Source organism: Quercus robur, chromosome 12, assembly GCF_932294415.1.
Source record: "Quercus robur chromosome 12, dhQueRobu3.1, whole genome shotgun sequence".
Classification (NCBI taxonomy): Eukaryota; Viridiplantae; Streptophyta; class Magnoliopsida; order Fagales; family Fagaceae; genus Quercus; species Quercus robur.
The window spans coordinates 14,463,813-14,477,322 of record NC_065545.1 but is presented as its reverse complement, the minus strand read 5'-3'; the positions used below and the strand labels follow the sequence as shown (position 1 = coordinate 14,477,322).

The window sequence follows — 13,510 nt, the reverse complement described above, 5'->3', positions numbered from 1 at the left end:
TTAAAATATACATGTTATTAAGTAAAATGGCCAAAGATATAGTTTATTTTGGCATATAACAACCGTCACTTGTGTTAGCCAGACTACAATCAGTTTCACAACATACTGGGATTTCAGGTAAAAATTCAATCACTAAATTAAAGATATGACAAAAGCCTAATGTTTACCTGCAAATACACGGATTTAAGCCTCTCAAATTCTCTCTCTTAAGTCTTAACTTAACCCTCAATACAAGACAAAATCCACAGATATTCCTATCCAATTCTATATAAAGATCTCTTCCTTTCTTTATTTCTCCCTCCTTTTGGTGTAATAGTCCCCCAAACATGGAAAACTGGGAACCTGTTTAGATTAGGAAGAAATAAATACGGGAGCAAAATTCTGACGAACAAGAGTGTCTCAGTTGACTTTTTTGGTTTTGCCCTCTGCCTTCTTCATCTTTTTTCTCGGTATGCTGCCATCACTTTTACTCTTCTTCATCTTCTGTTTCTGTCCACTCCATTTGTGATCCTCCTTATTTTCGTGAGGATTCACTTCCTTGAACTCAATTGGTTTAATAATCACACCAGGTTTCTTCACCACCTGTACATAATTGTTCAAAGTAGAGAAATGAGAAATACAGGCAAATGAAAAAATAATTGTACAAATCGGCCAATTCAAGGGAAGTGGGGGAATAGAAAAAGATTTATGTAGAAGGGCAGAAGTTCTTCATTGGAAGTTACTATTTCTTATCTGGTCGTTCATTTAATATCTTCATGTGCACAAAAAGAGAATAATATGTAAAATTGTATTGAAATACTTACTGCAGGTCGATTAAGAGCACCAACTGCAGTTGCTGGGTTGAATTCAGGTCCAATGGGCATGCGGATGCTCTGCTCAAAAACTTCCTTAGACGTGAAAGGGTAAGGCAATGTTTTTGTAAGGAGTTTCTCAGCCTGCCAAATCAAAATTCAAAGAAGAAAAAAAAAATGAACCAATCAAAAAAATGAACACTCATTTGATCAGCAGAGAAAGGCATAGTAAAGCAGATTCTTTTTACAATTAGCTGAATAACAGAATTCGAGTTACTAGAAGGTTAACAAGAAATTTTTTTAACCTCAATACACCACATAACCCCAAAGGATTGCCTGAAGCACTAAGCCATATATCTACCTCAATATGAAGAAAATAACTCATTCTTTGATCTTCAATGTTAATCCGTTAATAATTACCACCAGAAACATGTAAACCCTTAGATGTCATAGAAATTATCGTTCTAAGTGACCATTCTAAAACTAGTGAATCTCAATGGCTGGTGACTTGCTTAATTTTAGATGGTAACTCAAATTGACTGATAAATCATAAATCTGTAGTTGCATTTAGAAATCATATCAAATTTCAGTATAGCTATCTGAGATGCATTTAAGACCACAAACCTTTTTATCTAACTTCTCAGAGATAATAACATGTTTGAGATGTGCATCCTTTCTCTTCTTAAGAGCTTCTTCTCTCTTCCTCTTGGCATTCTCATGTTCTTTCAGCATCCAAGAAGGTAAGCCTTTCTTTTTCTGTACACGAGTCCATTGGCCCCAGCCAGGAAGTAAGACTGGCTTTTCGGGTTCAGGATTTTCCTCATTCAGAATCTCCTGTTTATCATTCTCAAAATCTTCCTCCACATCATCCCCAGCAAAAGCTTGGCGAATCAGCTCTGACTGGGAAGGGAGTTCATAAGTCGGTTTAGGATCCGATGAAATAATCCCATCCACCATTTGTCCTTCACTTTCTGTATCACTGTTTTCACCCACTTCCTTCACAGGCTCCTAGAACCAAATAAAAAAGTAAGAGAGGCAACCAGTCTATTAAATAGTAGTTCAAATATTTTAAGAAAACGCAAATAGATCATACCTGTAAATCTTGATTATATTCAGGTTCAACAGCCACTGGGGACTTTTTGCTATTGGCATCCACTTTGTTTCTGCTTTCCATCTGCTCATTGTTTGCATAGTCATCAGTAAGACACCCCACAAAGAAAGAAAATCCTTAATTCTTAAAAAATAAAAGATTTATGGCAAAAATAACCTTTCTCCATTTGTCTGATGCAAAAATAGCAACGTCATATGTTGTCTTGGGACCTGGATCTCTAACAATATCATCAAAGCTCTGCAAATTTTCACATTTATGGATCAAGAAACATACAAGAAAACAGGAAGATTGCTCAAAGAAGTCAAGTTACCTTAAAAACAGAATCCTGACGAAACTCATTAGGTAAAACAGAATCAACATGAACATCCTTCTGCATATCACTACTTCCGTCTTTCTCCATATCAAAAATATTTTCTTTGGCCTCCAAGTTATCATCACTATCACTATTAGCATAGAAGTTATCTGTTTTAATCACATCTCTTGATTCTGGAGCACGTATTTTAGCTGCACCAAATACCCTTCTACCACTTGAAGCCCTTATTTTTGAATTTTCTGCCCCACTTGGATCGTCCAGCTGCTTCATCGACACTTCATACTCTTGAAGAGCAAGTTTAGCTTCTTCTTCAGCTGCCTCCTTTCTTTTCTTTAGTCCACGCTCCTACCCAAGAGCAAATTAAAGAGTAATTATAAAGATGTATAATTAAAAGATAGAACATATCAACAACTTATATTTTAAGGTCCAAAGCAATGAAGCAGAAACAGGAAGAAATATAAAGTAACATTCTTCTCTGTGAATTTGGTGCTTTTCATTTGCCCCTGGCCTTTTTAAACATGAAATATAGCTAGCAGAGTGCTGATTCTTCTTCTTTTTCTTTTCTGTTCTTTACTTTTCTTTTTGGATAAGTTTTGACCCCAAGGGGAGGAAAAGGGAGAGATTCAAACTAGTGACCTACGCTTCATAAGTCATGGTCCCCAACCAACCCCTAGAAATTAGCTAGAAAGAGTGCTGCTAGAATATAATCCACTTTTCTAAAAAATTTCTGGTATCAAGGGGTAGGATTTGAACCAGTGGTTTTAGTTCCATGGAAGCTAATACCACCAGTGGAAGAATACAGTACAACTTCTTAAGAAAACTAACAAGAGAACACCAAATATTACCATGAAAGGTAAAGAAAAAATTCCTGAATCAGGCACTTCATCTTCTTCTTCTAATATTTTGAGGGTCTTCTCTGTTGCTTTTCCCAATAACTTGGATGCCCTACCCTCTTTTAAAACAGAAGAATCTTCATCTACATCATCCTCATCACTGGTGTCATCACTGCTGCTGCTGCTGCTACCGTCTTTCATAGAGTTCATTTTTCTAGTCAAAAGAGCATGCTGTTGGAGCTGTTCAGTTATAGCAGCTCGAGTACCTTCATCTTGGACTTGCAAACCACGCTGTAGAATGCGTGTTGCCCATTTGGAGGTGTTTTTGTGTTTCAGTGTCATGCGTTCCTGAATCAATTCAAAAGTAGAAACGAATCAGCAACAAACACTTGATAAAAATTAACCTGGAGTGTTATATATTCTCTCTAAATTATAGTTACCTCTGCCCGTTTGAACTCTTGCTTCATTGCCTGCTCTTTAGCAGCTTCTGGATCCATTTCAATCAGTGCAGCTGCTGTTTTCAATCTGTCTTTCTTCAACAAACGATGGTATGTTTTGGATTTGATCTTTTTTATGTGTTTTGCTTTCATTTCATGACGGAAAAGAAGGCTGCGCATTTTAGCAATACGATTATGGCGCTCCTTTTCATCTTCCACAGATACCTGCCAAGCAAGGTTGACCATTGAAAACATAACAAACATCACAAAACCTGTAATTCAAGAGATCTTGCAAAAATTCAGGAGTATCAAAGTTCTAAATGACATTCATAGGTAATCCACAGTTGTCTAGATCACTTTAAAGTGGCTACGGATTGCTTATCCTTCAATTTTACAACACTTTTCCATTTTATAATATCCTCCCTGTTTCTTTTTAGAGATGGGATATTTTTTAGACTGATTCTAGTCTTCCATAAGAATCAACCTTTCCCTGTAAAACATCTATTTCCAACAATGTTATAAATGAACTCTTCAATCAAAGTTTACACACTCCTTTTTAGTCTTAAACCTATGACCTTACCTTCCATCGAGAAAGGCGAAAGTGCCATTCAAGCTAGAGCTCATTGGCTTTAGCTTTTCTTTCTTTTTAGAAACTTTTGTTTTTTATTTGATTTAAATGCAGATATTTTTAGAGACAGTTAGTTTACTCCATGTGGAAAATCCAACTATTACACTAAAGCGTAAGACAAACATTTAAATGTTATATCATCTTATTTAACATCCACATGTGCTTGTGATCTTCCACATGCCCATGCCCATTCACACAGGTGACAAGATACTTGTCATACTGAATCCACTCTGAATGGGATAACCAAATCCATTGAAAAGATTCAACAAAATATGCAACCCCAACAATTGCAATGATACCCTAGGTTGTAATTGCTCAGGCAATCAGTAACTTTTACTAAACAGCACCATGAAAACAAGCACACTTTTAAAAAGTAAGGAAAGGAGAGGACAATGTTAACCAGATATTATATATGATAGGACACCAAATTCAATGTGCAAAGTATATATACAACTTCCATACCTGGTTTAATTCAAGAAGCCTGGAACCATCTTTTTTGTGAGCTTCCATAACATCATCATCATAAACTAAAGATGCCATTTTCTTCTCAAATTCAGTTCTAGGTTCAAATTCAGAAGCTATTGCTCCTACAGTTGAAAACCCCAGGTCTGTATCCTCATCAAAATATAGGGTAGGTGCCTCCCTATTTCTCTTAACTAGGGGCTCCCACTTGGCCATATCTTTCTTTGATATTTTATATGCTGCCTGCCTCTCCATCTTCTCCCGAATTACTGTTGGAAGGGGAGCTTCAATAGCCTCAGATTTCTTCATTTGATCCATTATCTTTCTAAGTTTGCCAAACCCGGGTTTCTTTTGAAGAGTGCCTAAAAGGTCTTCCATGCTAATGCGGCCATCACCATCCAAAACATCACGAGTAGGATTATATTCGGACTCTGGATATGCCTCAGATATAACAACATTATTTTTCTTCTTCTTCCCTGTACAAATAAAGTAAAGGGAAATCAGGTCACAACATCTCAAAAAGATAGATGATTGACTTCTAATGGCCACAAGAAAAATTCCCAAATGCCCCCATCAAAGGTACATTTCATTTTAAGTAAAATACGAGCAGAATAGCTATACACACACATACACAGACGCAGACTTTCTTCTAATATAAGTTATAAATAATTTATTGGAGAAGAAAAGCAAGTGTACACAGGACGTATATGCTACATTCTCTCAAGAAAATATAGACATTTATTTTTCAGTAATAGAAACTTGACAAGATGAAATACAATGCATGACAAAAAATTATCCAAAACATTCCAACCATACTAACATTGAAAACATCAATATTTAACTTTCATTTTCTTTCATAATACAAATCCTAGAAATTTCTTTTACACACATCTTGCAGTGCAGTGTAATTTCAATTCAACAAAAGCATGCTGTTCTTTACAAGCCATAACCCTTGAAATTGCTTCAACACCAATGTAGTTATAGGTCCATATTACTTATCAAATCTATGACATTGTCAAGAAACCCAACATAACCGGTGAAAAACAACCTCGAGGCACCATGTCCTAAACATTGCCCAAGCGCTTACCTAACCAAAGCACTGCGTCAAAATCTAATCTAGTTTGTATAGTATGCATGTGAGTGGTCCTGATGCAACTTTTTAACAATGTTACACCACTCAATAACTTTGCAGTAGATCAATATTTTGACACACACACACTATTGAATCACATGACCTCCACATATCCATCATTCTCTTTCCAAATATCCGCACAATTGGAGATTAAGAACTTCTTCTCTTAAAAAGATATATTTAGATCTTACATTTAGAGTAAGGCATGAGGTTCAAATGGGATAACAAAAGATACAATTGACATGAATTCTGACATCCATTATAAGCGGGATGGGAACATCAAATCCAACATTAGGCTTGGAAAAAAAAAAATCCAATAAAAATTTATTGAATGATGTAATTTTACATAGAGTTACAACAAGCATAACTTGAACCTCCACCCCATATGTGTGTGTGTCTATGTGTGTGGAGAGATGAAATTAAAAGCATAATTCTCCAATTTAATTTAACAAATATAATCATACTCTATCACCATCACGTTCATTCCACACCAAAAAAGAAAACCTTATGGTTTTGTAGGACAACAGCCTTGCTATTGAAACCTACAATGCAACATGTACTTAAAGAAGCAAACCAATTTATTAATTAGAAATAATCTTTCGATTCAAGGCCTGTGTTCATGAGATACAAGATTGTTACTCCTAAGATATTTAGGCCTTATTTGTTCTTCCTTTGTATTAGGAAAATAGATAATCATTCAACAAGAATGCTCCAGTTTAAAGGATTAACACAGTTTAGTGTTGTTTAAATACAATAAATAATAGTCATTTGTGTAGCAAGACATTCCCTTCTTGTACATGTTACCTCAACTGAGGTGTAAAGGGTGAGCAACTCACCAAAGACGCCTTGCCTCACCCAAGACCCAAGGCAAGTGCATAGAGAGCATTTGACTACACTATTCAAAACACTTCAAATGTTACTAATTAAGATTCTTAACACACCACCTTACCTTCAAAAGCCTCACTTGGCATTCCAGTGATTCCTTCCAACATCCTGACATGCCTTCCATCATCATCCTCTTCAATCTCATCATGGGAATCTTCAAGTTTGTTTCCTCCATTATCCATGAGGTCACCATCCTCATCCTCATCATCATCTGATGGCACATTCTCATCCTACATAAGCAAGAAAAGAGAAAAGTATACATAAATACACATGTTAACAAATGAACTGGAAAGCAGCATGATAACTGATGCTATTCTGCAATAAGAAAACAAGACAGTGGAGACCAGGGAATACAATTTACTTGGACTAAACTTCTTCTTTGCAAGGTTACTTCTTCAATACAAGAATAAGACTGTGGGTTGAATCTAACTAACAAATGCTGTCGGTATTAAAGATAAATTCTCCACAATGCAAGATCATAGATATACCAGCCAACCACGCAAAATAATAAAAATAATAATAAAGATCCCAAAAAAAATTATGCATACTGACTTCTTTTTTTATTTCTTTGTTTTACAAGGAACGCCATCAAGGTATGGGCCAGTGGGACCATCCATGAGGGGTAAAACCCCAGATGCCTACACACCCCCACTGAGCAGGCATCGAGTAAATCACAAAATGCCTCAACTGAACCAGAGACTTTTGGTTTACAGTTAGTCTAGGCACTCTCCCTTACCGCTACTGACTTCCTAATACAAATCTTGTTATTTTATAGATTTTCACCTTCTTTTGTCTATTTAAATTTAGAAAAATCTGCTCTCAACTTCAATTCATCACATCATGGCCAGTGATAGGCAAATAATTCACAATTTTTTTGTGTGTGCGTGCGCGCTCAAACACAACTTTACCCTAAAAGCTAAATTTGAATCACATTACCCAATCATTTCAATTCTTCCGCATACCATAGAATATCAGTCAACTTTCCCAATTAAAAGGTCAGCATAGTGAAATCTCAGCTGATTTCCTAAACCTTGCCAAAGCTCTAAATCTTGACTGAGTTTTCCAACTCAAAATCTACATCTTTATTCAAATCTCTTTTTAAAACTTAGAACCCAATTCCATAATCACAACTAAAGCAACACTTCTATACTAAAGCACTCAAAGACAGTTTTTTTTTTTTTTTTTTAAGCCAAACGTATGCAGCCACAAATACATAAATACCTTTATACCTATGCCCAAATAACAAAAAGCAAATACCATGTACTATCCAACTAAGAGAGCCTCAAAAAGCTCATTAATCTCAAAGAACTAGAACCTTAAACCACAAAACATTCCCAGCTAAACAAAAGCACAGAAATTCAAAAAACTCATAATAATTCAAGTTCCACACTGCAAAAAAAAAAAAAAAAAAAAGCACCATGGTTTAAGAGAGAGAGAGAGAGAGAGAGAGAACCTCGAAATCTTCGGGAAGCTCGTATTCGAAGTTCTCCACAGGGTCGAACCGACGATTCTTCCTGGACTCTTCCTGGGGGATTTTCTCCTCGTACTCGTAAATGTCATCGGTGGGAAACTCTCCCTCATCGGAATTGATATCTTCGTCTTCGCTGTTCAACTGGGTGCTAGGGTTTAAGCGTTCGATCTCCTTGCGCAGTGAATTAGGCAAGCGAGGACCCTTCCTCACATCGTTTCTCTTGGACTTCTTCTTCTTCGTCGATAGGGTTTTAGAGCCCAAACTCTTTTGCTTCTTCATCTTGTTGTGCTTTGGTTCGACTCTCCCTTTTCGCTTCGTCTCCACCATCGCTGAGAGAGATAGCAGAAAGAGAGAGAGAGAGAGAGAGAGAGAGAGAGAGAGGTTTTAGCTTGGACTTGGAGCGGCCTGATGCGTAACCTGCTTTACAATTTGGAGGGCAAAACCGCAAAACCCCGTGTTTTGGACCCGAATCAAATGGACCGGATTTTGGGATATTTGAAAATCGGATCCTACTGACGGGTGCAAGTAGATCCACGAATCTCAAACCGACAATGACTCATTCTATTTAATATATATATATATATCGTAGGGGGCAAAACTGGTTTGGCTCAGCCCAACTTGATCACGAATGGGTTGAGTTAAGGCCTTTGGTAGATTAGAGAAACTTTCAGAGGTAATGTATATTCAAAAGGACCTAAATCTTGGATACCCTTTCCTTGTATGCGTGTGTTAAAAATACTTAGCATCCTCAAAAAAAAAAAAAAAATGGCCTTCAGTAGAGGTTAATGGCTAAGATCAACCTTTAATACCTTTGGTAGTCTCGGTTCATTAATTTAAAGAAAGAAGGTTGACAAGAATTACTTTCTCTCTCTATTGCTCTTATTACTCTTTACCAACTTTTTCCAATCCCCACTCTTAGAAGAGCTTCCTTCCTTTATATAGCTACTTGGATTACATCACAGCCCTCCACTTGGACAGTCACTGATCCTTACTTGGATACTTGTCCTATCATTGCCTTATTGGTAGTGATAGAGTAGGCTGTGGGCTATGGGGGCACTGTTCAGGAGTCATTCTGCCATTAATGTGGTAAGCTGAGTTGGTATAGTGCATTAAATGTGGAGATGATGAGTGTTTTATCTGAAAACTTTCTTTTTCCCTTACTTGCACGTCTCTACTTCCTTCCTCGGCCTTCGGCTTTGGTGGTTTGTCCTCAGTACCTCAAGGATCATTTGCCCCTTGGGCTACTTAAGTGAGCCGCTCTCCTCGGTTTCTTTGACTGGGTTATCTTGACTGGACTAAGCCTGATCTGATGAATAGTTGAGCCCCATTGTCCCTCGGGTGAACTCTGCCCAATGATCCTCTCTTTTCAGGCCTCCCCCGTCCCCCCTCCCCCCCCCCCCCACACACACACATATAATATAAGTTTTTCACAACTTATTTGATTTGATATAATTTATGCATAGTAAAATCAATTGTAATTGTCAATCAATCTTTATGTGATATTATTCAAATTATAATTTATCCCCTTAACAAATGAAAAAAAAAATGTTTATCAAAGCATTTTCTAATTATTTGCATTTCCCCTTTTGATCAATTAGATTAGACAATACTAATTGGATAATGATCAACCCACTTACTAGTTTGATCATAGTTGGTCTAATTCAATCCATTTTGTCTAGTTAGAATTTTTTATCCTTTTTTTTTTTTAGAGAATTTGGAGGATAGGGTTACAAATTATGATATGAGATGATATTCAATGAATTGCATGCTCTTCACTTGTGTTCAAAGGCTATTCATTTTTTGGTTTAGTATCAAAATTTCCAAGTCATCGAAATTCAAGGTTTATGCCTTGATCCAATGAGATTTATGCATTTGCCAATCAAAGATATCCACACAAGCTAAGCTATTTTGATTTTGATTTTTTGGTGTTAGGACTCATCATGCCCCTAGCTATATGGGTGATTGGCAAATGCACCAATATGCATAAATTTTGATTTGGAATGAATGAGAATTTTGACATTAAACCAAATAAAGAATTAATATAAATTAGAATGATTAATTCTTATTAAATAAATTAGGCTTAGGACTCTTTTATAATAGCTTCTTTTCTCACCACGACCACATGGATTTAATTTGGTTTGAAGATGTTGGCTTTGGTCGCATTGAAATATTAGCACTTTATTTGTCAATTAGTTTTTGTACATTAAAATTTTTTTTTTCCAACATTTTACAATTGTAGGGATAAAGGGCCTAAGATATATTTTGGGCCTTAGACTTTGTTTGAGGACACTTATTGGTCTGAGGACAGATAAACAGTAATGAAGATGTAAGACTTAGAACTTCATGAGTAAGCTATGACTGAGAAGGCTTGGGAAGGTAGGCCGAGGAGGAGTATCTCCTTGGCTAAGCGAAGCAGAGGTCAGAAGGTGTGTTCTGTCATCTAGACTGACATTCCAAGAACTTCTATTGATAAGGATGTGCATCATGAACGTACAGGACAAATGAGAGCTATGAAATATATAAGGGAAAGCTGCCACCATCACATTAAATGTTTTGCAGCTAACTCTCTGGCCGCATTAATGAGAAAGTGATACTTGAACAGTAGTTTTCAGTTTTACAGCTACTCCTCAAAAACTTCATGGAGGTGTTGATGTGATAGGGATCAACACCAACAATCTAATCTACACGTGAAGGGCAGAGATAAAAGGAAAAAGAAAGTATAAAATAGAAGGGAGGTCCTGAGAGAAAGGGATCGAAAAATTGAGAAAGAAATATTGTAGCAATAAGAGCTGTACTTGTAATCAACTTCAAGAAATATATATAAAAACTGATCTCCTCGAACTATGCCGAAGACTATTTTATTTAGAGAAAACCAGTCTATCTTTACCTTATTATCATTTGGATCCACTATAATTGCTACCCAACTTATTATAGCCTAATTTTTCAACCCACTCTTTACGAATTCATTGTATTGGGCTCTTTGGACCTAGATCCTTCTAACTTTTGGGCTTAGGACTCAAATTGCGCTCTTACAATCTTCTTCACTCTCACTTTTTATTTTACACCATATTATTTTCATCTTTAACTTTACCATAACTCTCAACCCTCTATCATTTTATTGTAAACTATGATACTAAAATGATAATGCAAAATATTGACCTAAATAATGAATGGGTCCAGTTCATTCCTTTTGGTCTAGTTGGCGATTTTTATTTATTTATTTATTTATTTTGGGGGGGGGGGGGGTGGGGGGTGTAAGGGTTGGGGGGGGGGGGGGAGGGGAATTTGGAGGGGATGGGAGTAGAGGCTTTCTACTTATGATATGAGATAATATTCAGTGAATTGCATGCACAAATATTTGAAAAACACTACATGGTGAGTCAAACGAGCAGGGCCGGCTCAAGGCCTAGGCCTAAGGCCCCACTAAAAAATAAATATTTCATTGGGAAAAAAGGCCCCATTTTTCATAGTTAAAGGCCCAAATTTTTATAAAATTATATATATTTTTTATAGGTTGTACATTTTTTTTTATTAGTGATGTACAAACTTTACTATTAGCTTACAAATTGCCATGTTATTAATCACAAAAAATGTGATATAAACATTCATTAGTTAAATTGATGAAGCTCATCAATGAAAAACAATATCACATTATATTTTGAACATTTTATAGTACTTTTAATTAGCGCATTTTTCTTTTTCATTTCTATTAAGACTCTCAAAGTGCGAGACTAATAGAACCTTAACTCAATTGAAATCCTAAAATATTTCAAAAAGATGTTGCAAATGTGTTAAATCATCAATTATAGATTAATCTTCCCTAATAGTTTGAGACTTTAATTTTTGTAAACTAATATCCTACAAAACCATACACCTAATAATATCTATCTCTCTCTCTCTCTCTTAAAATCAAAATGTAAAATTAAAAATTAGATTACAACTTTATTTAACTATGCATCGTCTTATATCCAAAATAAAGTATCTTTTTCAATCACAATATATTTTTATTTCTTTTTATTAATATTTATAATTCAAATATGATATTCAATTCTCTATATGAAATTAACATTAGTCTAGTTGGTATTATTTATGTATTTAATGTATCAAATTAACCTTAATTTAATTAGTATTAAATAATTTTGTTTAATTAATATTTACATATTAAAGGCCCCACATAAATTTTTCGCCTTAGGCCCCAAATTATGTTGGGCCGCCCCTGCAAACGAGTAGACTTTGTGAAGGTGCAAGTTTGATGGTTAGAAATGATTTTTTTTCTTCTAAAGTTTTGCAACAATGGGTGATACTTACATTTGTCTCCTTATCAAAATGATCAAAATGAACCGAACTGATCACTAAAAAAAATTAAAGTGAGTTAAATGTCATATAACTAAACCACATGCCTTCATGCTTCTATTTTTTTTACTCTCTCTCTCTCTCTCTTCTTTTTTATTATTATTATTATTTTTTATATGGAGTGAAGATGCCTTCATTACAGGAATATTAAAAGGGTGGTAATTATGATTATCCACAATTTTAAATCTGACAAACGGTCATAATTAGTTTAATAACTATGACCTTTTTAATATATAAGATTTAAATATTACCTTTATTTATTGAGAGATGCTACGTCTACAACATTTTTACAACATTTTTACAACAAATCATGGGTGGTTAGTTGTTATTGGTTCAAATTTAAAACTAACACTAAGATTACTTTTTTGCCCCAACAAAAACAACCAGTAACAACTTGCCACTTAGGATTTGTTGTAAAAATGTTGTAGAAATGTTGTAGACATAGCATTTCTCTTATTTATATATATATTAAAAATGAATACATCTATTCTTGGCCAACATAAGCCAATGAACACTATTTTTTGTTCACTTCCACCTGTCACAAGAGTGAATAATGAATGAGAATGTCATAATTTAAAATCCATTAAATATGCTTATAACTTACTAATTAATAAAAAAATAAATGGAAGAGACCTCATAGATGATATATGTATGAGCTAAAATCCGAGGATCCTAAGTGGATTGGGCCAGAGTGATATCCGGGACAATTAATTTGAATAGATGGATTTTTAGACTAACAATTAAAACTTGAACAATGGCTCTTAAATAGAATTGATCACAACAGATATGATGAAACAAATCTCACGGGAGTTAAATAAGACTGGATTATATTTTTTCTTCCTCGTTGATGAGGGTTTACACTTATGCAAAGACAAGGTTCAACAATTTTTTGTGTTCTTGGTACTCTCTCCTTTCTTTTTCTTAATCTCTAGATCAAATCCTTGTACACAGGGGGTCTCTTCCTATATATAGCCTCCATGCTTCGATCCTGCCCTCCACTTGGATGGTAGATGATTCTTCTCCATGATACTTGTCCCATCCTTCTCCTCTTCTTATTTCGAGGTGGTGCTGAGCAGGTAACAGGCTGTGGTGGT

The 13,510-nt window shown here is 35.4% G+C and overlaps 1 protein-coding gene across 1 annotated transcript; it reads right to left on the bottom strand.

Annotated features, from left to right (window-relative positions):
• Positions 1-301: 301 nt before the first annotated feature.
• Positions 302-8,486, bottom strand: LOC126709675 (uncharacterized protein C57A7.06). The gene is made up of 11 exons (XM_050409996.1): positions 8,046-8,486; positions 6,657-6,822; positions 4,576-5,051; positions 3,489-3,710; positions 3,061-3,396; positions 2,213-2,560; positions 2,059-2,139; positions 1,885-1,965; positions 1,416-1,799; positions 804-935; positions 302-582 (listed from the first exon to the last, which is right to left on the bottom strand). Exons 1-11 carry the CDS (start codon positions 8,388-8,390, stop codon positions 400-402), a joined length of 2,754 nt encoding a protein of 917 aa, XP_050265953.1. The 5' UTR covers positions 8,391-8,486; the 3' UTR covers positions 302-399.
• Between the last annotated feature and the right edge of the window lie 5,024 nt (positions 8,487-13,510).

Bases quoted from the DNA above. Each gene is read 5' to 3' on its own strand.
- LOC126709675 (XM_050409996.1), bottom strand. From the start codon at position 8,390: ATGGTGGAGACGAAGCGAAAAGGGAGAGTCGAACCAAAGCACAACAAG. The intron at 5,052-6,656 runs GTAAGGTGGTGT...TTATTTGTACAG, and splicing joins GCCAAGTGAGGCTTTTGAAG to GGAAGAAGAAGAAAAATAAT. The intron at 1,966-2,058 runs GTTATTTTTGCC...AACAATGAGCAG, and splicing joins CATCAGACAAATGGAGAAAG to ATGGAAAGCAGAAACAAAGT.